At 34.6% G+C, this 23,740-nt stretch overlaps 1 protein-coding gene across 3 annotated transcripts in view; it reads left to right on the top strand.

Moving 5' to 3' along the window:
- The window catches only part of LOC126973862 (potassium voltage-gated channel protein Shaw-like), a 226,884-nt gene that overhangs the window by 43,316 nt on the left and 159,828 nt on the right, over positions 1-23,740 (top strand). For all 3 annotated transcript variants that reach the window (XM_050821212.1, XM_050821213.1, XM_050821214.1), the window contains exon 2: positions 1,726-1,875. In XM_050821212.1, the coding sequence (XP_050677169.1) occupies positions 1,726-1,875 (150 nt within the window). The remainder of the gene's footprint in view (positions 1-1,725; positions 1,876-23,740) is intronic.

The following is a 23,740-nucleotide window of genomic DNA, read 5'->3' as shown; positions in this document are numbered from 1 at the left end:
CTCCGCAAAATCAAAAGGAAAAGGGACTCTTGCGATCATACAATAAGGTGTAATTCAGACCGCACAGCGCTACTAACCTACATTTTTATTCACCTAGAAGTTGCCTCTCTTTCTATCGCGTGACTCTTACCTCTTCTGACGACATTAGGGTTGACTTCTATGTCTAAAACTGTATCTACCCAGTATAAGGTCAACTTATAAAAATAGCTCAGTTTTTCTATAATATAAATAGGTATGTAATCGTAATTTAAAATCAATATTATTTCATTGTTAAACCTACATTAGCTGCAGATAGTAATTTATACGTTGGACGACTACGACATAGTCAAACCTACTTAGTTTAAATGAAATAAGTAGGTAGCTATTATGAATGGTAATTTGATTATAATAATAATAATTAATAAATATGCATTGCTTTATTTATGTTTATTCATTATTAAAATATCAGTCGGAAGTGAGTCCCTACTGGCTGGCTTACTCTGTAGAGGCCGCCGCATGTACTTACGATTTGGATGTGTAAGTACATAGGGACAGACGGGGTGAGACAGGCCTGATACGAATAGCGACCCGTGTGTTTATTTAGTGTCATCATTGTAGCGTCACGCTGAATAAATAAAACGTAGGTACATAGTGAAATAGTATTGAACATAAAAATATATTATGGAAGTAATTTTGTGTTTGCTTCACAAATTTTAAATATATATTTTCAAGAGCGCTGCGAATCTAAAATTGAAATTTAAAATGCATTGTCAATATGGCAGTCTTGTTGTAAATTATGTTCAAAGTGTTTCGGAGTGAACGGAACATTTCATATTGAATATTTAATCGAACAATAACCCTTAGAAGCATCGAACAACAACGTACCAAAAATGAAAAGATTTTTTTTAATTTGAATTGATTCTACGCAAATATTTTGTAGAAGTAAAAAATACAACAAATTTTAATTGGAAAGCACGAGATTATCTGACTTAAAAAAAATCACAAATGTACGAGTGGTTACTAATTTGCCTATGGTTGGTATGTTTAGAAAGGCATAAAATTTACTAATGATAGTGGCAATCCTCAGAATTTATTTTTGTCTGAGGGGTGGATCTTTAATGAGCTATTTTATATTGTAATATTTTTGGTGGACTGTATATTAATTAGGAGCAAATTCAGCTCAGATCCACACTACCAGTCCAGGGTAGTCCACGCCAGCCCACTGATTTTCTCAAGGTTCACAAAAACACTTTACACAGCAGGCCTGCTAAATTTCACGGTATCTCACATAATTTATAATATTTTAAATTAGAATCGTACTATATTTTAAGTTTTTATTATTGTTTATATTAGTGTTTAGTATTATATGTATATGTATCGCGTCACACGAGGGCGGCCATTAGGGTTTTGTCAGACACCAAAACACCGGTGTGTCTTATTTAGCAGCTCGCGACGTTCTAACTGTCCAAAGGAGGGGGAATGAACAAGGAAATGCAAAAAAGGCGACGCATAGACAGCATATTCACTTTCTGTGATTCGCGCGATATTTGAATGAAACTCAACAACAAGAAAGTGTTTTAATTTTTTGTCTGTCTGTCCGTTTGGTTTTGGGTAGCTGTAGTTTTATGACTGACAACAGTATTTAAGCATTGTAATGTTATCCAATTTCAAAAGCTACATTGTCACATCGAACTAAATAAATAAAAATAAATTATGCAATGACAGTGACAATTATTTTCATTTCAGATACGAAACCTACAAGGCGACATTGAAGAAGATCCCAGCGACGAGGCTGTCACGGTTGACGGAGGCGTTAGCCAACTACGACCCGGTCCTCAACGAGTACTTCTTTGACAGACATCCCGGGGTCTTCGCGCAGGTCCTCAACTATTACAGGTAACTACGACCCGGTCCTCAACGAGTATTTCTGTGGCAGACATTACCCGGGGACTTCGCGCAGGTCCTCAATTATAACAGGAAATTATGACCCGGCATTCAAGGAGTACTTCTTTGCCAGTCATCCCAGGGGTCTTCGCGCAGGTCCTCAATTATCACAGGTAACTATGACCCGGTCCTCAACGAGTACTTCTTTGACAGACATCCCGGGGTATTTGCGCAGGTCCTCACCCATTACAGGTAACTAGGTCGAAGATCCTCTTGTCTAATTCTCATTCATCGTACTATGTAAACGTATTATGTATGTAAAAGTTAGGTCCAGCCAACTTATCTTTAATCAGAAGTGCAAAAGTCCTCTTATAGTTCTAACATTCAGAAATCTATAATTACAATTATGTATATTTAAATATTTCATCTCTATCTTAAGTCAGTTGTAAGTGAAATATAATACAAATGATTTAAGTTTTCTTTAGTGTTAATTTCGCCAATATTTGTTTTTAAAACAATTCGACACGTGTTTCGCCTCTACACGAGGCATCCTCAGGACGTGTTGTCTCGCCAAAATCTGGCACGAGACTCATGCCAGAGTCTCTGGCAGGCGGGATGTAGAATGTATGTATGAATGTGGCGGGGTTCCGTGAACCATCTGTAAGGCAACTGTCGCTGTAACATTATACGGTTTCCTCGCATACCCGCCATAGATCACTCTCATCTTTTGCATTAGTAATATGTCAAATACATCTCGAATATTCTCGATACATTGATCTACTTAGGTCCAAAATAAATAGATGGAGCCGCATTCTGTATGTTAATAAAATTAAATATAAAAAATCTATTGAATTGTTATGTTTGTTTTTATAAATGATGACAATATTATTGACAAATTAAAAGATTTTAACTAAATAAATTTATAATGTCTTATCAAGTTATCAATTTATATTAAATTTATCACGGGGAGTGTTCCAAAGAGCTATTGCACCTGAGTCTTGCCGCTGAATTCCTCCTTCGTACGACACGCCACAAGTTAGGATATCATCCCCACCATCTGGATGTGTGGCGGTCCTCCACAGTGCGGTTTTCAAGGAGCTTTCTTCCACGTACTACAAAGCTGTGGAATGAACTTCCTTGAGCGGTGTTTCCGGGACAATATCACATGGGTACCTTCAAAAAAGCGCGTACACCTTCCGTGCGCGCCACCAAGGCCGGCGACGTTCCTGTGATTCCTCTGGTGTTGCAAGAGAATATGGGGGCGGTGATCACTTAACTACAGGTGACCTGTATGCTCGTTTGTCTTCCTTTTCCATAAAAAAAAATAAAAAAAGTAATGATTCTTAATTATACCAGAAAATCATGTTAAAACATCTATCTGTTCTAGCTAATATCCAAAATGCTTGGATCTATTTTGATGGTATATTGCTCATGTTGTTGGACATAGCCATAAGATAGTGAGGAAGAACTTATAGTACATAGTAGACAGGGTTTTTAGAATTCTTATGCCAAAATCTCCACAACATTTCTACAACAGCTATACAATTATATTTGATTATGTATATATTTCATAGTTTATATTTGACTATGTATTTGCTAACATCACTTTATAAAGGCCCAACTGTTCCCTCGCTACCTTAAAGTATCAAAATCCTTTAGAACTGTCAAATTTGCCGATGTTATTGTTACAATTATATGAAATTGTATATTATTATATCAAAGCATTATGCGTATTTTATACTAAAAGAATTACATTACATAATTAAATAATAATAAACGACAAAACAACCTTTCAGAGTTGTTGAGATAGGACACGATATCCATGTGCTTCGTTCCTACTATACTATTCGGGTCTTTTTTTATGAAAATAAGGGACGAGACGAGCAGGACGTTCAGCTGATGGTAAAAGATACGCCCTGCCCATTACAATGCAGGGCGGCTCAAGATTATTGGCCCTCAAAAATTCTGAGCGGCATTAGAACTGCGCTACTCACCTTGAGACATAAGATGTCAAGTCTCATTTGCCCAGTAATTTTTTGGGCTTCATCTTTTTCACTTTCACCAACCCCTTAATGCAAGAGTTATATAGTAGTTAGAGAATATACAACTTTATCAAATAATATCTTACAAATTCAATTACAAAAGTATTTATTCATAAAAAGACAAACCACAAAAGGACTTGCAATGGACCTCACACTGAGTCAGACTCTATCTCGGAATTCCTAAACTAAGTTAACAAAATATATGATTGCACACTTGAAGTATTGAGTGGTATGTAAGTAATAAAAATATATGAGCCACACATACTTATTATGTATAAAATAAATACAATGGCCAATACTTTAACGTTAGTTCATATCCTGTGAAGTAAATGAACTTTCACCAACATTTTAAAACAAAATTTTATGAACGATCCGGGACTCGAACCCACGACCTCTCGTGCTCCATACGAGTGCGCTCCCAACTGAGCTAACTGTTCGAATGACGTATCGTCGTAAAATCATGTATGATTTGTTCAACTCTCAGGTTGTGGCTTCATCTACAGGATCTACTTTACAGTTGATAAAATCAACGAGCCCCGCATAGTTAATAAAATTTTGTTTTCAATTTATGTGTGTAACAGAAACTTATATAAATCAATAACAATAAACCAAAGAATGAAAGAAACCTTTTCAAATTTAACTGTTTCGCTAGTTATTTACGCAGTCCATAAAAGCATACTGAGATATTTTACCACGTCCGATCGTTGGCTGAGGTTGGACCATAATCAAGACAGATATGACCACATGTTTATTGAGCTCTTATTGTTCTGACCATTTTAAAGACCATAAACTAGTACCTACATATTTGTTCGAAATTCAATAATATAGTGTCAGCAAGTTTAATAGTGCCAATGTACACTTTGTCGTGTGCAATGCTCTGTCTACTTATTTTATATCAAAATTATATTTCTTGGAATATTCTCGAAATAATCATGTTAAATATTCAGTACATACAATTCAAGTGACCTTCTATCTAACTCCGATGTAGACGCAAACATGTTGTATTTTTATATCGTTTTACTGAATGTGTTGAAACTATAAAATGACGGAATAATCTGATTTATTGGTGCACGGAACGTACGAGATGTATCGACTATCGATTCTGTATTTTTAGTTTATTTTAAAAGAAAAGTTTGTGAAACATTAAACGTTAACAACACTTTCATTAATTTGAAATTGAAACCTTTTTCTATGTCAGTCAATAAGGGACAAATTCAGTAATGACATTACGTCATGTGCCGCCAATTAGTTTTTATTTTAAGGTTGGCAACCCTGGAACAAAAAATTTGGAAAACAGGTTGACCCTATAGGCCATACCTGCAACTTCCCGCTTATTCCATACCTAAAAACTTCAAATTGTATTTATGACGATTTTGAGCTCTTCGAGCACAACGAGTTAACTGTTCTATATTATTGAGCTTTTCGAGTTCAAAAGTCTGGTAAAAGTTTAATAAAACACAATATTTTTGAATTTTCAAACGGCAATAACTTTTGAATGAATAAACCGATTTTCACGTGATTGGCGGCATTCGACGCAGTTTTTTTTATTAATATTACGTTCATAAAGAATCTTTGACTTTCTATTGATCGAACCCGGACTTTTTTCGGTTGTCTTTCGTCAACGATAACTCACGAACGAATCAACCGATTTTGACCAGCTTTGGAGTTTTTGAAATCGTTCTATTTTCACGTTGAGATCGGAAACTTTTCAGATCACCCGGGTATTGTGTGATACAATATGAAAAAGTAAACAATAATAATAGAAAAAAGTTGTATAAAAACTTTTACAATAATATTTTATTGTTTGACGAAACAACATTAAATATTTAATGTTTTCCATTGGCTTTGTCGTTTGATGTGTAATAAGAACCTTTTTATGACGCCATTTGTAATTTCCTGCTCATTTTCAGAGTAGATGCGGATTCATAATACTTACTGTTTTAGAAAATGCTCGATACAATATTTTCTTAAGTCATTTTTGTAATCTATATATATAAAAATGAATTGCTGTTCGTTAGTCTCGCTAAAACTCGAGAACGGCTGGACCGATTTGGCTAATTTTGGTCTTGACTTATTTGTGGAAGTCCAGGGATGGTTTAAAAGATGAATAAATATGAAAGTGTTCGGAATTAAATAAAAACAACAATTTTGTTTTTCCTTTGATGTGTCCCCCGTCATCCGATATTTGTTTTGTATGGACATATTATTTTCTATGAGAGAAGTTATGGACGCACGGTTTGACAGTTCTGTTGTGAAACAATTTCATTACAACAACAGGGTGCATATTTTACGAAATAATTCTTGATGTTATAATATATCATATATTATTGACAAATAAATAAAAAATATTATTTTTTTTATTATATACAGAACAACGTCTATCGGGTCAACTAGTTACTAAATAAATCACATTTTACACGAGGGATGTGTGTATGGACTTGAGTAAATGTCATTAGTCACTCCATCTGCACTTGGACTTTTTTCAGCCTTGAGTTTATCTATTGCGAAATCTATTACGCTTTTCAACAAGGGTAGGGCTGGATATAGTGATGTACACAGTGTCAATACTCGAAACAAACATTAACTCGCAATTCCATCTACTAGGCTCCGTAATATTGCTAAATATTTTAAAGTGGACTGTGTTATATTTAATAATAAACTCCCTAATGAAATTAAAATATTACCTATTAAAAATTTTAAATTTATCGTAAAAAATAAATTAACATCTGAGGCCTATTATAATGTGAAAGATTATTTGAATGATAAAGATAGTTGGAATAAATGTTCTAAATTTTGATGTTAATGAATATTGTTATACTCATTTGAATGCTATTGTAACTTTTGTACTTCATCCTGACTTGCACTAAATAACTTATAAAGTTTTACAGTGAATAAAGATTTTTTTGACTTTGACTTTGACTTGACTTGATCTTCATTACCTCTATACACGTTACAGATTTCCTCTTTATCCACTATATCTATACCCGAGCTGTTGCGTAACTATCTGCATAATGTCTTGCCTGTTTGTAGCGATTGTTTCTGATGTGTTACTTAATAACATTAATAAGTTATTAGGTATTTTCTTATCTTCCGAATGCTTTTTCCCTTCCGCCTATTTTTTCCAGAAGTTCTTGTATTGTTTATAAACTGTAGTTTTGTAAGTTTTGTTTAGTTTTCTTATTTATTTTTCTGTATAATTGAAATACTTGTGCCGATATTTTGATACCTTTTTCACAAAAATATTTTTCTGTCAAAAACAGAGGAGGTCTCATTGTACCTATTAATAGCCCGGTACACAAACATTATAACTAATATCAAGCGTATGGAGGGTTTTAAAAATTGCATTTGGATCCATACCTACTTTGTATAATGCAATCACAGCGATTCGGTTTAACTTTATCACTTCATTTTAATATCGCAAAATATTTTACAATCTACATAATATATATGTGCCAAAATGAACAATCATATAAAATGAAAGATTCGAAATTCAAATGTAATATTTTGTTTATTTTTAATTGTAACAGTATTTATGGCCAGACTAAGTATATAAATAGAGGTGTGTGTCCCTATATTTCACTTTGCAGGTTAAACTGCACGTCGCAGACGCATAGTGTTTGTATATCGAAATAGGTATAAGACTGGGAGTCTTACACTATTATATATGTATACAAGCAACCAAGTGGATACTTACGTACTACGTACGTACAAGTGGGTGTGGAAGATATGGTGGTTGAAACATGTGATTTCTAAAAATTATCTAAAATAATTTAGGATGTTGTAGTTCTAGAATGATCTTGAGATTTAAAGAATGATCTAGAATATTCCAGAACGATTTAGAAAGCTCTAAAATGGATGCCAGTGTTCTGAAAGACCAAGAATGTTGTACAAATTTCTATATTGATCTTAATTAAATTCCCAGTTTTCTGATCAATATAGAATTTTTTAGAAATTTTGTAGATTTTTGGAAACTTTATTATTCTAGAAAATCAAAGATTTCCCATTAGATTTTTAAAAATCTATTTCCACGCGGTCGAAGTCGCGGGCAACTGATGTTCTGTTATAAAATTGAACCATCTATCTCTGCTAGAAGCGCTTTAAACTTTTGATGATCTGTCAGTCAGTCAGTCAGTCAGTGGGTGACAATTAAGAAACTTTGACTGGTTATAATTCTTAAACTATTGGTTCAAATTTAATGAAACTTTAAATATACCGTGGTTATATAATATCTGCTTGCGTAATAAAATTCAGGCTTCTAATTTTATCCACAATGAAGTTATATGGGCCAGAAATGGCCTAAACTGCTTCGAGAAAAGGATAATACGGCCGTGCTCCTAGATAAAAAATAATACTGCGAAAGCACGATTTTATGAAAACTATGCATGCATATATTTTTGTAGTTTGTAGTTAGAACAATGCTGAATATTTAGCACCAATATTCATATCAGGCACGTCTTTACAGTGGTATGTTTGGCTTTGAAAGGCAATGTAGTGTGAAATTACTAACTAACGAGACTTGACATGATTGACTTAGCATAACACGTGCTCAGTTGACGTGGTAGGTGAGGAAATACACTGTATTACTGCCAGCATATATTATATTAAAAGGTAAAATTGTTGTTTGCTTGTGGTGTATTTTTATGACAATAAGGGACGAGACAAGCTGGACGTTCAGCTGATGGTAATTGATACGGCCTGCCAATTACAATGTAGTGCTGCTCAGGATTCTTGAAAATCCAAAAAATTCTGAACGGCACTACAATTGCGCTCGTCACCTTGAGACATAAGATGTTTAGTCTCATTTGCCCAGTAATTTCACTAGCTACGGCACCCATCAGACCGAAATACAGTAATGCTAAAAAATTACTGGTTCACGGCAGAAATATAGATATATATATATAGAAAGTTATTTAATCTAAATTTACTTTTTTTTGAAATTAAGGGACGAGACGAGCAGGACGTTTTGCTGATGGTATTTGATACGCCCTGCCCATTACTATGAAGGGCCGCTCAAGATAAAACCCAAAAACCAAAATTCTTGGCGGCATTACTGTTTCACGGCAGAAATAAGCGCCGTTGTGGTACCCATAATCTAGCTGGCATCCTGTACGAAGGAGCCTCCCACTGGAAGACACTCCCAGTTATGAAGACAGTGATAAAAACGCTGGTCACGGATTATATATTGAGACGACTTCTGGAATACGGACCTCATGGTTTGAATCGAGAATCAATAATGATCGACCAATAACGTTGTTCATTAGGAAGAGGGTAGAATGATTAATTATTTGTTCGTACTTAGGTCGCTTGCGCGTTACAGAGGAAATTCACTTACCGCGATTTATTTACTAATCCCAGGCTTACAAATTACGTTAAGTTAGTTAGGGCAACCTGTTGTACCTAGGAACTGTCCTAGATACAACAGGTTAGATATCTATTTTTTATTTTTATTTGACGAATTTTACTCAAACCATTTTTGCATATTTTGAATGGTCAATTATTTGAGTATTCACCACCAAAATATCAAAAATGTATATTTGATACTTATATGTCTTCTAATTATCAAAACGAAAAAAGGGATTTAAGGCTAAGATACAACATATGCTATGTAGCTCGTTCAGTACTATGGTGGACCTGGGACACGTTGAGGAATAGGGTGTAATTTATGGAATATGTAACTATTCTTAACTAAAACCATTTTTTTCGTTTAAATAACATATTTAACAAAAAATAACTCACAAATTCTGAACAAAATCAAAATGATATTCATTGTTTCTTTTTTCTAATGAGACAAATCTTTTATATTTTATTAGGAATATTATATTACGTGAAATTGAGAAAATATTCTCCTTGCCAAAGTACAACATCTAAATGTACCTTGTCCACTGACCAAGGTACAATTGATTGACAATAGGTTCTCCAACTTCAACAAAATGGTGGATTTCAAATAATTTGGGGTTACTTATCTCGTGACTTTATGATTGTTTTAATTCTAGTTAAAGAAAAAAACCAATTGCATATAAAAGTTCAGTGACTATTAAAAAACGTTTAAAACTATCAGACTTCAAAGCATATTATAAATACTTACTTTTTTCCCCAAAAACTTTTTAGCGTCGATAACACCAAACACCGGCTTAATGGCGGTAAGTGGCTATTTTCAAATTGAATAGTCAGTAGTGACGTACAGTATACACTAGACGCGGGAATTTTTGAAACCAGCCTAATGTCCTAGGTACACATAGTGCCAAGGTTCAACAGTTTCCTCTACTTACTAAACTATACAGCTGAAGTTGGATAGCTAATTTACTTAGACTTGAAAAATTTAAAACTTTAATGTTTTATTGATCTATAACTAACTACTTGCACGCGTTTTAATGCTATAAAAGGTTTTTTTATTTAGGAACTGTGCCCATTACTTCGGCAGCGTGTACTCAAATCTATCTCGGCATGTCATGTTGTTAAGATAAAATGCATTATGAAAATTTAGACCGTTTTTTTTGTTTTTAGCTGGGTAAGATGTACAGTGGATTATTATATTATATCTCAGGATTTACAGGAAGTCACATCGATTGCTTATGTATTAAAATATAAATGTCATTTCTAGAAAGGTGGGCGTAAAAGTTATTTATGACCGCTATAAGGCCACCAAAAATTAACTCACACTCAAATCTACGCTCGTAATGAAGAGTGTCTTTGAAATGGTAGGTAATGAGTTACATAAGCTCAAACTGTACCTGTGTTATTACAAAAAGTTCAACATGATTTGAACCCTTGTTTTAAAAAAGTTCTATTACAAATATGTGTCTTTCTGTTCTTTAACGTTCAGCTCATCAACATCTTTAGAAATGTCTATAATCAATGAATATAAGCAATGGCTTATATTTTAAACACGAGTCAAAGCTTGTCTAAGGTGTGCCTAATAGATAGGTCATGTTTATATTTATATTATTTGATGACAGATAGATGACATCTGTCAAAAATTGCATTCCGTGCCTTAATTTGTCCCTGTTTACTTCAGTTTGATGTGCTTAACGAAGTTTTAGTTAAATAAAAGGGTAACACTATTTCGTTATAGAAAAAGATAAACTCCATTTTAGACATCCTCATTGTTAGGTCTCTGACGTTTTAACTAGTTTAAGTGTAGTCTAACAAAACACGTGTCTAAGCCATGTTTAAATATTTTTCTTACACCGTACATGTTTAAAATAATAGGAATATACAAGCAATAAGGTAAATTGAGGTTTAAATTAAAAATTAATTATCTGTAGCGTGCAAAGTGCTAAAATATCCATTCCTCTTGACTTTCAATCTGACAGAATGGCATTGCTTGCGGTGGCGTCGTGTGCCAGGTGGTCTCTTTCCCTCAAATATGTGCGAAGGGAACGATGGCTGTTCCATGCGTCAACTCATGAACGGGTACTGCTTGTGGTACCAGGTCGACCTGTTATAGTTAATTAATCATTGTATTTGTTGGATGCAATTACTAATAGTGTAATAATATTAATATAGTCATGTTCACGAAGCATTGTTACACAAACAATGAGTTCAACCTGTAAAGGTTGATGCATCCAATTTACGATAATTTATATTAAAACATTTAATTCTTTATTACTTTCCATGAAATAATTTATATTAATTCAGTACGACTCATATAATATTTGATGCGGCACCTTACAAACAATTTTTTTATGTATATTACAGCCACTGTAAAATGATCTATTGAAAAGATTGGCCGCTGAGTTCCTTATATTATATTCTTCTCACAAGCTCAACTTTTTACGAACATATTATGGTAAATTCGGTAATTTAAAAGATATATTTGTAGTGACGATTCAAAAGCGCTTAGTGTAAACCTATTTGAATAAAGTTTATCTGACTGTGACTTAGAATGCGTTTATAAACTATTGGGAACTTTAACTGTGCTGAAAGTTGTCTCGCTATATTATATACCCGAAATGTTGAACTGATTACTGACTTGTCTTAAATTAAAAACAAATTCAATTTTATGAAAAGTTACATTGATATTTTCAATCGTTCGCATAAAAAACCCAACACCCACTTTGTTTACTTTTATAATAAACAAAAAGATTAAAAGACAGATCTGGTTCAGAGAAAATAATAATAAGATAAATAACGTAAAACCACGTATTGTAATGATGACTATAGCAACCCAAAATAAAGAATACAAAATGTATATCTTATAATTACCAACAGCATGTAATATATTCTAAAATTTACGTAATTACATGTTCTTCTACACAAAAATTATTAATGTTTTTGTTATTTTCCAAGACGCTGAAATTTATGTCTTATATTTATGATAAGTGTTGGTAGGCCCCCTACAAGATGGACCGACAATCTAGTCAAGATCACTGGAATACGAAGGTTGAGGCCAGCGCAGGACCGATCGTCATGGAAATATTTGGGAGAGGCCTTTGTCCAGCAGTGGACGTCTTCCAGCTGATGATGATGATTTATGATAAGTAGCGGACACAGCTCTCTTTTCCTAGACCTATTGTTATGGGCGTACAAACAATAATAGTAACAGTGCATAACAGAATGCAAATTTTACATACACACCATAGGTAAGAAGAGTTTAAGATCCCAAAATTTCTCAAAGATGAGCGATTATGAACTAAATGCAGATTTTCTGTCGGCCAGAATATAATCATCATTTATAGCAAATCTATTAGCCAATCAGATGATCTAAATACACTCTAACTTTCAAGAGGATATGCAGATAGACAAACACAAAGATTTCAAAAAGCGGCCAAGTGCGAGTCGGATTCGCCCATAAAGGGTAACATCAAGTAAAATAATATAAAAGTTATATATAAAAGAAAATGATACTAAATTATTTAAATGGCAAAAGGCAGAAAATACTTACTAAACCTCGTTCAAACTACTTTTTACTACAAGTTTGAATGGTAATGTACATTATGTTTTTTTTTTTAAGTTTTATCATTCTCTTATTTTAGAAGTTACAGGGGGGGGGGGGGCACACGTTTTACTACTTTGGTAGTGTCTCTCGTGCAAACTATACAGTTTAGAAAAAAAAATAATATTAGAAACCTCACCTATCATTTTTGAAGACCTATCCATGTATAGGTGTGATGAAAAAATATGTTTGAGTTTCAGTTCTAACTATGGGGAACCCCCAAAATGTACTGTTTCTTTTCTATTTTTGTATGACAATGCTAATTCGGTTCACAGAATACACCTTCTTACCAAGTTTCAACAGTATAGTTCTTATAGTTTTGAAAAAAAGTGGCTGTGACATAAACGGACAGACAGACAGATATGAGGGTTCGGTTGTTTGCCATTTGGCTACGGAACCCTAAAAATTTGTAGAATTCGTGTCAATTAGATATAAAAATTCCACTAAAAATACGTAATAATTACAAACAGAAGTACAGGTTAGTTTATGTAGTATAGATGAAAATTGTTTAATTCACTTAAATAATGCATGTTGAGTGACCTTCTCTATTACTGATGAAGATGGAGAGATTGAAGATTATAAACGTGAAGAATATATTAGAAGAATAGAAATATTTATATTTACTATATATAGGCTAGATTACGGGTTCCACAACGGCGCCTATTTCTGCCGCGAAACAGTAATGTGTAAGCATTACTGTGTTTCGGTCTGAAGCGCGCCGTAGCTAGTGAAATTACTGGGCAAATGAGACTTTACATCTTATGTCTCAAGCTGACCAGCGTAGTTGTAGTGACACTCAGAATTTTTTCGGTTTCTCAAGAATCCTGAGCGGCTCTGCATTGTAATGGGCAGGGCGTATCCATTACCATCAGCTGAACGTACTGCTCGTCTCGTCCCTTATTTCAAACTGAATCTTTCAAACTGAAACACAGTAACGCTTACACATTACTGCTTCTCGGCAGAAATAGGCGCCGCAGAAATACCCATAATCTAGCCGGCATCCTATGCAAAGGAGCCTCCCACTGGTACAGCTTGATAGCTGGGGTATTATTATAAATGTACCGAATAACTTTGAAAGATGTATTTTAATATTCTACACTAACGAGTGTGTGTGGTAATTAACTAAGAACTGGAGTTACAAATTTAGATCGCATGCAATCTGTATACCAATCATATAACAATCGCTAAGGACGGTTGCACAGTAAGCGATTTCCGGAACGTACAACAATAAAGTTGTGGTGACCACAGTATAGAAATAACAGTTATTAACAAACCACCAATGGTTAAAATGTCAACATTTTCTTCTTGTTTTGTAATTACATTTCTATTAATGTGTATTACTTTTATTAATAAAACTACGTAAACTATTATTGTAAATTATTCTTTTTGTTTCTAAGTGATTCTTCTTTTCTTGATTCTATTATCCCATGAAATTAATGAATGAAATGAAATTATTTATTTTGCTTGGGTATGTCCAGATCTTAAATTGTACAATGTATTCTCTAACCAGCTTAAATCAAAAGCATCTTAAAACTTAACCCATATTTTAATATTCAATAATATTATAAAAAATATTTTCAAGCAGCCATTTAAAGTCTTTAACTTCTTACTAAATTCTTAGATAATTTATACATCTACATAGACTGTGACAGCTGTAAACAAGTCACAAAAAATAGAGGGCAATAGTTGTTTTTTATTTTCAGCAATGCACGCACGCACAAACAAAAAGACTTATGTATCGCGAGTGAAGTAGCTGTCATGCACATTACAGTGATAAACATGGCCTGATGTCATGCGATGCCCAATAGCAAGAGACTCTATCTGGAGGTATAAATTATCTACAACTTAAATATATAAAAAAAAAAACACCAAACCTCATTAATTTGAATGGCCCATTTTTTTTTTATATAAGCTGACCCAACAGATGTTCTGTTCATAATAAAAAAGATTCAATGGAATCCAAAACGTAAGCAAAGAATATATTATTCTACAAGTACGAAAGTCTCACTATTATCTATTAAAGAAATAGGGACTCTTGCAGTCATACAATAAGATGTAATTTAGATTGCACAGCGCTACTAACCTACATTTTTATTCACCTAGGTCCTAGACCATTCTCCTAGAAGTTGCCTCTCTTTCTATCGCGTGACTCTTACCTCTTCTGACGAAATACCAGTGTGAGGCTCCCTTGCACAGGATGCCGGCTAGATTATGGGTACCACAACGGTGCCTATATCTGCCGTGAAGCAGTTATGTGTAAACATTACTGTGTTTCGGTCTGAAGGGCGCCGTACCTAGTGAAATTACTCGGCAAATGTGACTCAACATCTTATGTATCAAGACGGCGAGCGCAACCGTACTGCCGCTCAGAATTTTTGGACTTTTCCATAATCCTGAGCGGCACTGCATTGTAATGGGCAGGGCGTACAATTACCATCATCTGAACGTCCTGCTCGTCTCGTCCCGTATATTCATGAAAAAAAAAATATGGATATCTTTTTAGTTCTTTACTTAAAACTGTATGTATTTAGTATTAGGTCATCTTTTAAATATAGCTCAGTTTTTTCTATATTATAAACAGGTATGTTATCGTAATTTTAAATCAATAATCTTTCATTGTCAAACCTACATTAGTTGCATATAGTAATGTGTGCGATGGAAGACCACGACATAGTCAAACCTACTTAGTATAGAAAATAAATAGGCAGCTATCATGAATGGTAATTTCATTATAATAATAATCACTTTAAATAAGATTGTTTCAGCGTCTATAGGAAGCTTAAAAAATTTAAATGTGGGTCGCAATGACCTTTAAAATGCTTTGCTTTATTTATACTTCTCCATTTTTAAAATCAACCGAATCGGTTAAGTAGGTGACAACAAGGCTAGCGCGTACGTCATTGCTCGCTCGTGAGGCTTTACTGGTTGGCCTACTGTGTAGAGGCCGCCGCACGTAGTTACGATATTGATACCTACACGGGAAGTGAGACAAGCCTGATGTAAGTAACCTATCTACGTATAATATATACCTAGTAACTGTCTACGAAAAATTTCTGCTTTGGATGGTCGCTTGGAGATTTGGTTTTTATTTTGCTACACTGTACTTTTCTGTACTATGGTATAGTTTTTACGGTATACGGCTTCGGTAGATAAAACTAACATATAGATCGTGAAAACTATCAGTTTTACTGTAGTTTTATGTAATACTCTGTTCTGTTTAGAGTTGTTTATTTTGGCGCGTGTAAGTCCTTGACTTAATGCTAAAATAATTAGTATTCCATCGTTCGTTTACTATCAAAATTTACTCATAACCATATTAGTCTTTCATAATATTTTATTAACATTAATATACTTTTTTCTTGAGAATTTATTTTAAGGGTATCTAATCACTCTCTTTCCGTACATCCGTCTTTCTATCAAGATTCTTTCTTACGAATGTAAAAATCTATTTTTTGTTTTATGAAAATAAGGGACGAGACGAGCAGTTGATGGTAATTGATACGCCCTGCCCATTACTATGATTTGAATCACTTGGCATTGCATCGGGGTTTCTCTGTCAATGTCGGTGTTCGTTACGTGTCTTCTACCGCATTTTTTTCAGGGAATGATTCCTGTCGTTGAATCTTGCCACAACTTTTCTATCATCCTCATCATCTGAATGTGTTCCACCAAAGTGCATTTTCCAAGAAACATTCTGAATAACACAACCCAACGAAGACAAGTGTCTGTTCCTTTTTTCCAAAGATTTATCAGCTCTTTTTCGAATGTCTCAAATATTATTCCATCTAAATGGAAGAAAAACCTATTTTTGTATTTGTTTTGTACATTTTACAGTAAATATTTATATATCACTCCAATAACACTTATCTATTAGTCTTATGTGTCGACATATTATTTCATTACGAAACATTAGCAAAAATTGTTTATTCAACTGGAAATAATATGATTAGACTATTTTAGTCAGTTTAATGTTTAGACTATTGTATCGTGTGATAATGTAAACTGAAGTCAGATTGAATGTTAGATGAAATCCACGCGTATGTTTATTTTATCTTTTAAAAGTATAAAACAAATGTATAGTATTCAAATCAAGGACGTGTCTCCATGTGTACAAGCCGGCACAGGAAGTATGCTCGAAAAGAACGATACTGTTTATAATAATAAGGTTGAGCTAATCTTAAAATACCACAGTGTCTGAAGACGAAGGTTTTAAACCAGTGTGTGTTGCCAGTGTTGACTTACGGTACGCAGACGTGATCGGTAACTATGGGCCGTCATAGAAAGCTCATGGTCGCTCAGACGGCACTGGAGAGGGCTATGCTCGGAGTTTCCCTGCGAGATCGAATCAGAAATGAGGAGATCCGTAGGTGAACCAAAGTCACCGACATAGCCCAATGATTGCGAAACTGATGTGGCAGCGGGCAGGGCACATACTTCAACTGACAGATGGCCGTTGGGGCAGTAAAGTTTTCCAAAGACGACAACGTAACGACAACGGGGGGGGGGGGGGGGGGGGGGCTACCAACATTGCGTACCGGACGCAGTGTTGGTAGGCCCCCCTGAAAATGGACCGACTATCTGGTCAAGATCACCGGAATACGTTGGATGAGGACAGCACAGGACCAATCGTCGTGGAGATTTTTGGGGGAGGCCTTTGTCCAGCAGTGGACGTCTTCCGACTGATGATGATGATGATGAATCTTTAATAATAATGTACTTTTTTTTTGACAGCACATCATCGCAAACTTTCGTCTGCGATCGTAGCGGCGGTGTTTTTTTTAATTTTCACAGTTTTTTATGAAAATAAGGGACGAGACAAGCAGGACATTTAACTAATGGTAATTGATACGCCCTATCCATTACAATGCAGTGCCGCTCAGGATTCTTAAGAAACCCGAAAATTCTGAGCGGCACTACAATTGCGTTCGTAAGATGTTAAGTCTCATTTGCCCAGTAATTTCACTAGCTACGGTGCCCTTCAGATCAAAACAAAGTAATGCTTACACATTACTGCTCACGGCAAAAATAGGCGACGTTGTGGTACCCATAATCTAGCCGGCTTCTTGTGCAAAGGAGCCTCCGATTGGTATGCAAAGGAGCCTCCCACCGGAACCTCTCACCTAAAAACATATGTTTTTAATTTAAGCCCCCTTCGACGTCTGTAATCTGAATTGTGTTAATAATTCGAATATCGAAAAGTTTAAACACCAAACATCTTTGTAACAAAAGAGATTGCGATATTTTTACCATATACCTGTTTCATAGATTTTTTATCACCATTCATTCGTATCACCTGAATCTCGTTACAAAAGACATTTGAAAACTTGTAAATATTTACTATCCCGAAGATGCTCACAACTTATTTCGATCTCAAAAAGAATCAGCACCGCAAAACTCTTCGATCACAAAAATTTATTCAAAATTACGTAATCCACTGCATTGAACGGAATTCGATTCTACTTTCCAAGATTAATAGAATAGATAAGGTATATCCTAGATTCCAGCTCGTTGAACACCAGAAATAACGCCTCTTCGTATTGTCTTGAACATATTGAATACTGCGATTCTGCAGTTTTGAGTCTTGTGATAACATAGACAATTGCTTTAATGAAAGATTTGTTAAATTATCGAACTGAAGAGGTTCTCAATTCGGTGTCAGCCAAAGTAGGTTTGTAACTACATACACAGTTATAGGTGAGATGTGCTTGTGTTGCACGCGCGACGTGAGGAGGCGAGAGGCGAGAGGAGGGCTCGCGGCGGACACCGATTCCAAAAATAACAATAATCTTAACAAGAATTAGATTAATCTATATATAACATTCTCGTGTCATGGTGTTAAACTTTGAACTCCTCCGAAACGAATTGACCGATTCTCATGAAATTTTGAGTGCAAATTGATTAGGTCTGAGAATCGGACAACATCTATTTTTCATCCCCCTAAATGTTAAGGGTGGTCCACAAGATTTTTTTTTTAATTTTTTTGAGATTTTTTTTTAATTAGTTTGATTATGAGTCAGCATTAAAAATACATACAACTTCAAATTTTCACCCATCTACCTACAACAGTTAATTTCGCGTTATTTAAGTTAGTATCGGCAATACAACGTTTGCTGAGTCAGCTAGTTAGATTATATAAAAGTACGCAATTATTTTCATACTTTTTAGTGCTTGTTTCGGAATAGTTTTTTTGAAGTGGTTCTTTTTATGTTATTTTTTTTTATTAGTCATTGTTGTACTTATAGAAGAAGCGTACACTAGCCTGTGTTATAATTATAATAATTGTTTGTATTACTACACGATCTCTTTCGCTAGTTATTTAGTCTCAGACATCAAAAAGCATTTTTATCTTTGCAATCAATTTTAAATAAATTTTGGTTTCAAGAAAGCTTAAAACACTCTTTATAAATTCGTTCTGTAGCGAAGTAACGTCCACTGAGAATCTGTTTCATTATTTTAAATGAGGTGACTTTATTTCGTTACAAAATACAATCTTCATATTATTTAAAAATATTTTTGAGTTTAAATATATTTTGAGTATTGTTTTAAGATACAAATTCGTTTCTTCTTCTGTATTAAAAACCACCAAATATTTGAGAGTTACCAGTGGGAGGCTCCTTTGCACCGGTTGCCGGCTAGATTATGGGTACCACAACGGCGTCTATTTCTGCCGTGAAGCAGTTAAATGTAAGCATTACTGTGTTTCGTTCTGAAGGGCCCTAGCTGAAATTACTGGGCAATTGAGACTTAACAACTTATGTCTCAAGGTGAGCAGCGCAGTGGTAGTGCCGCTCAGAATTTTTGGGTTTTTCAATAATCCTGAGCGGCACTGCAATGGGCAGGGTGTATCAATTACCATCAGCTGAACGTCTTGCCCGTCTCGTCCTTTTTTTCATAAAAAATATATATTTGTTAATAAATTTAATCTCAACATAGCAATGGTATGTTGAATCTATAATAACAATTAGTAATATAATTAAGTTTTATAAAAAGCCACGTTTTACATATTAATAAAGACTGGGTTTATCATATCAAAGTGTGCTTACTGTTAATAAAAGTATATTTCGACTGGTATCTTGTTATACTAGTATAGATCAGATGATGTCTTCATATCTTTGTTGATAATATTATTATTGCAACATACAAGAATATTATAAAGGCGAAATTGAAAGTGAAATAATATTTGAAACTTGTAAAATATTCATGGCAATAGCCAAAGCAATTTGCAAGTTATTTCAAATACCGACATTTGGAGTAAGCCGCCACTGATTTTAGAATGAGTTTTGTTTTTAGGAGTTTCGTTATTGAAACAAACTGGCAGCAATAAGGCGACACTTGCACTGTTTGGCTCACTTCCTATTTGAAAAATAAACTTTCAATTTATAAAAGGGTTCCGTAGCCTCAGAAAATATTTTATGTTACACTAGCTGACCCGGAAAACGTTGTTTTGCCATAAAAAGTATAATTCACGCGATAGTTTAATAAGTAATAAAATATTGCCTATATTATAGCCTGTACATCATTTTGTTCTATTGTCAATAGTTTTTGCAGCGCACGCAAAAATAGGTTTTCGATTTTACACCTTGTGTTACAAAATAGCAATTTTATTACGGATCCCTAATTTTGAAAAAAAAAACATAGCCTTCCTCGATAAATGGACTACCCAACACTGAAAGAATCATTCAAATCGGACCAGTAGTACCAGAGATTAGCGCGTTCAAACAAATAAACAAACAAACACTGCAGCTTTATAATATTAGTATAGATATAATACTTTGTATTTATATGATTTGTGCCAGCAATATTATATTGATTAGTTTATGTGATAACAAGCGCTACCAACGTCATGAACTGTCATAAGATATCCCAATTAATAATTATATTTGGTAACACAAAACTGGTCACGTGATTCGTACGAGGGGCACACTGAAATGATTGGGAATAAGAAAAACCACATGCACAGTATAGGTAAATTGTATTTTATTATTTTTTTAAGTATTCTCCGTTCAACTTAATGCACTTTTTCATTCGTGCAAACCAATCATTAAAACAGTTATTCCAGTCTTAAGTTGATGTTGATAAAATGGCTGGTTTGTACACTTCCACAGCTGCTTCGGGGTCTTCAAACCGTTGACCGCGTATTAATCTTTCATTCTAGAGAATGTAAAGAAATCGTTTGGGCTCAGGTCAGGACTGTACGGAGGATGGCCCATCAGCTCAACGTTTTCCTGCTTCAAAAAATCATTTGTCTCCGAGCCGTATGGGAGCTCGCATTTTCGTGATGTAAGATGATGCGATGTTTCGGGTTATTTTTTCGGAGTTCGGCTATCATTACTGGCAAACAAACCGTGATGTACCACTCAGCGGTAACCGTTCTGCTATCCTGTAAAGGAATTGTAGCAACATGCCCCTTTTTCGAGCCAAACGTAGCGACCATTTTCTTTGACACGCCGCGGGAGCGAACCACTTTCGTTGGTTAGACCTCGTCTTCGAAGACCCAAACTTCTGACTGATGTTTTCTTTCAGGTTCGTATGAATAAATCCATGATTCGTCACTTGAGACGATACTATAAACGGCATTTGACTTTCCTCCGTTGAAGCGTTGCAGAGTATTCCGGCACCAATCTACACGAGCCGCCTTCTGCTCTTCGGACAAATTGTGGGGTACCCATCGCGAAACTAGCTTTCTTACACAAAGTTCATTATGTAATATAGACTGAATTGCACTCATTCTGATACTGATAACAGCCTGAATCTGCTCGTATATCACATGAAGGTCACCTAATACAATAGTTTGCACAGCTGCGATGTTTTCAGGCGTGACCGCTGTTCTTGGTCGACCTGCAGAAGAAACAGTGCTGAGCGATACACGACCGCGTCGGAACTCGGCATACCAGCGGTATATTGTCGTTTGACTCGGTGCTTCAACATCATAAGTCGAAACAAGTTCATTGAGACATTTATCTTGAGATAAGCCACGACGAAAATTGTGATAAATTATGGCACGAAAAAGTTCACGCGTAAGCTCCATTTCTGTCAACGACGCACGTGTCAACTTTAAACCAACGTAGTTTTTGTTTTTAAACTTTTTTTTTAATTGTACGAATGTCATTAAGGTTCTAAGAGACCAGTATTCAAATTCTAAAAAAGGTTATATTGTAACTCAATCAGAAATATTCTATTCCCGATCATTTCAGTGTGCCCCTCGTATTAACGGGGCTGACAAAAAATGGCAGTCCTACTGTCACTCTATAAATGACATCATTAGTTAGTAGCCCAACCCACATGTATGGAATACACTAATATTTATTAAACTTTAAACACAAATTCCTTAAAATGTGGTGTTTGTGGCTTGGAACGTTTTTCAGGAACTACTTCCAATTATTAGTGGAAACTGTAAAATACAGATATTTCAATCTTATTAAGAGTGTTTAAATTACCAACCCCTTCTACATTTGTGTAGGTACATTATTATTAATTATAGCAGCAATAATTAATAAAGCAAGTTAATACAATTTTCAGCTAATTTGCGTTTTATAAGATACCAATCTCTGAGAGATAGAGCGACAGACAAACGAACGTATGGTCAGTAGATCAGTGATCTATGCTTTCATGAGTAGTAAATTAAGTTGAGAATGTTGTATCGGCTTAAATTGAGATAAAAATGATAGCATTATTTGGAATTTTATTCAAATATTTTGGTAATTATTATAAGCCAAAAGAGTGGCAAAAGGGGGGCTAAAAAATAACACAACGTTTTATTTATTTCATCTTTTTAACTAATTGTTGAGTGGAATTAAACGTTAGAATTGTTACCACATGGTACAGTAGGAATCAGAACTGTACAATTCTTTCATTGTTTAATTTTACCGGATGCTCTACATCTAAGAATTACATCAGTGTTTTCGCTTCTAATGATTTATGGTACTTGTGAATTTATAGAGCTTAACAAGAAAATTGGAAAATTTGTGCGTCACCACGCATAGAACGTAATTGGTCACCACAGATATCTTTTCACGTCAGCCGTTGAGATGAATTCTAGAGTAACAAGACGGCCGCATAGACTGATGTCCTAAAACAACAGTTTTTCTTAAAAATAGATATAACATGACGTATACAATTATATAACAAATTGCCTGAGGACTTGAATATAATGTCAAATAAAATGTTTATACAAAGACTCTTTAAATGGCTGCTTGAAAATATTTTTTAAAGTAATAATGAATATTTAAATAAATGTTAAGATTTTGCATGTTTTTAATTTAAGCTGGATAGAGAACATATTGTAATATTTAAGATCCGGACATACCCTATTCCGAGAAAAATAAAATTTTTCATTTCAACTCTTACTGTTATTTTAATGTAGGTAACACGCTTTTTTAACTTCATCCTAAGAAAATTGAAACTTTTTAATGATTTGGGAAGTTATTGGTTTCACCCTGTTTTTCGAAAATCGAGTTTTCATCAGATCTCGACGTTATGAATCTAGAAAGCTTCCCTGACTATTCCCGCGATGTAGTCCCTACGTCCGTATTTATATGTGTGTGTGTGTGTGTTTGTGTGTATGTATGGATGTATGTTATCCCCTTATAACTTTTGAATGGCTCGTCCGATATCATCGCTGCTGATGCCATTCAAAAGGGCTCGGCCAAATTTAGATTTTGCATACAATTTGGAGCGATTCGGATTTGTAGATTTTGTAATCTCAAAAAAAACACTAAATGGAATTTTATCATATGTGTTTTTTTTTAATTAGTCTTAAACGTCTTACCGATCGATTCCAAAAACTAATCAGCTCTTAGCATCAAAAAACAACGTCAATCACCACCAAGCTGGGTGAAAATCGGTGAAAACGTTCGTGAGTTATCGTTGACAAAAGAAAACCGAAAAAAGTGTTTTTCTG

This window comes from Leptidea sinapis, chromosome 30, assembly GCF_905404315.1.
Source record: "Leptidea sinapis chromosome 30, ilLepSina1.1, whole genome shotgun sequence".
Taxonomy (NCBI): domain Eukaryota; kingdom Metazoa; phylum Arthropoda; class Insecta; order Lepidoptera; family Pieridae; genus Leptidea; species Leptidea sinapis.
The sequence above is the reverse complement of the archived record's forward strand: the minus strand, read 5'-3'. Positions and strand labels throughout refer to the sequence as shown.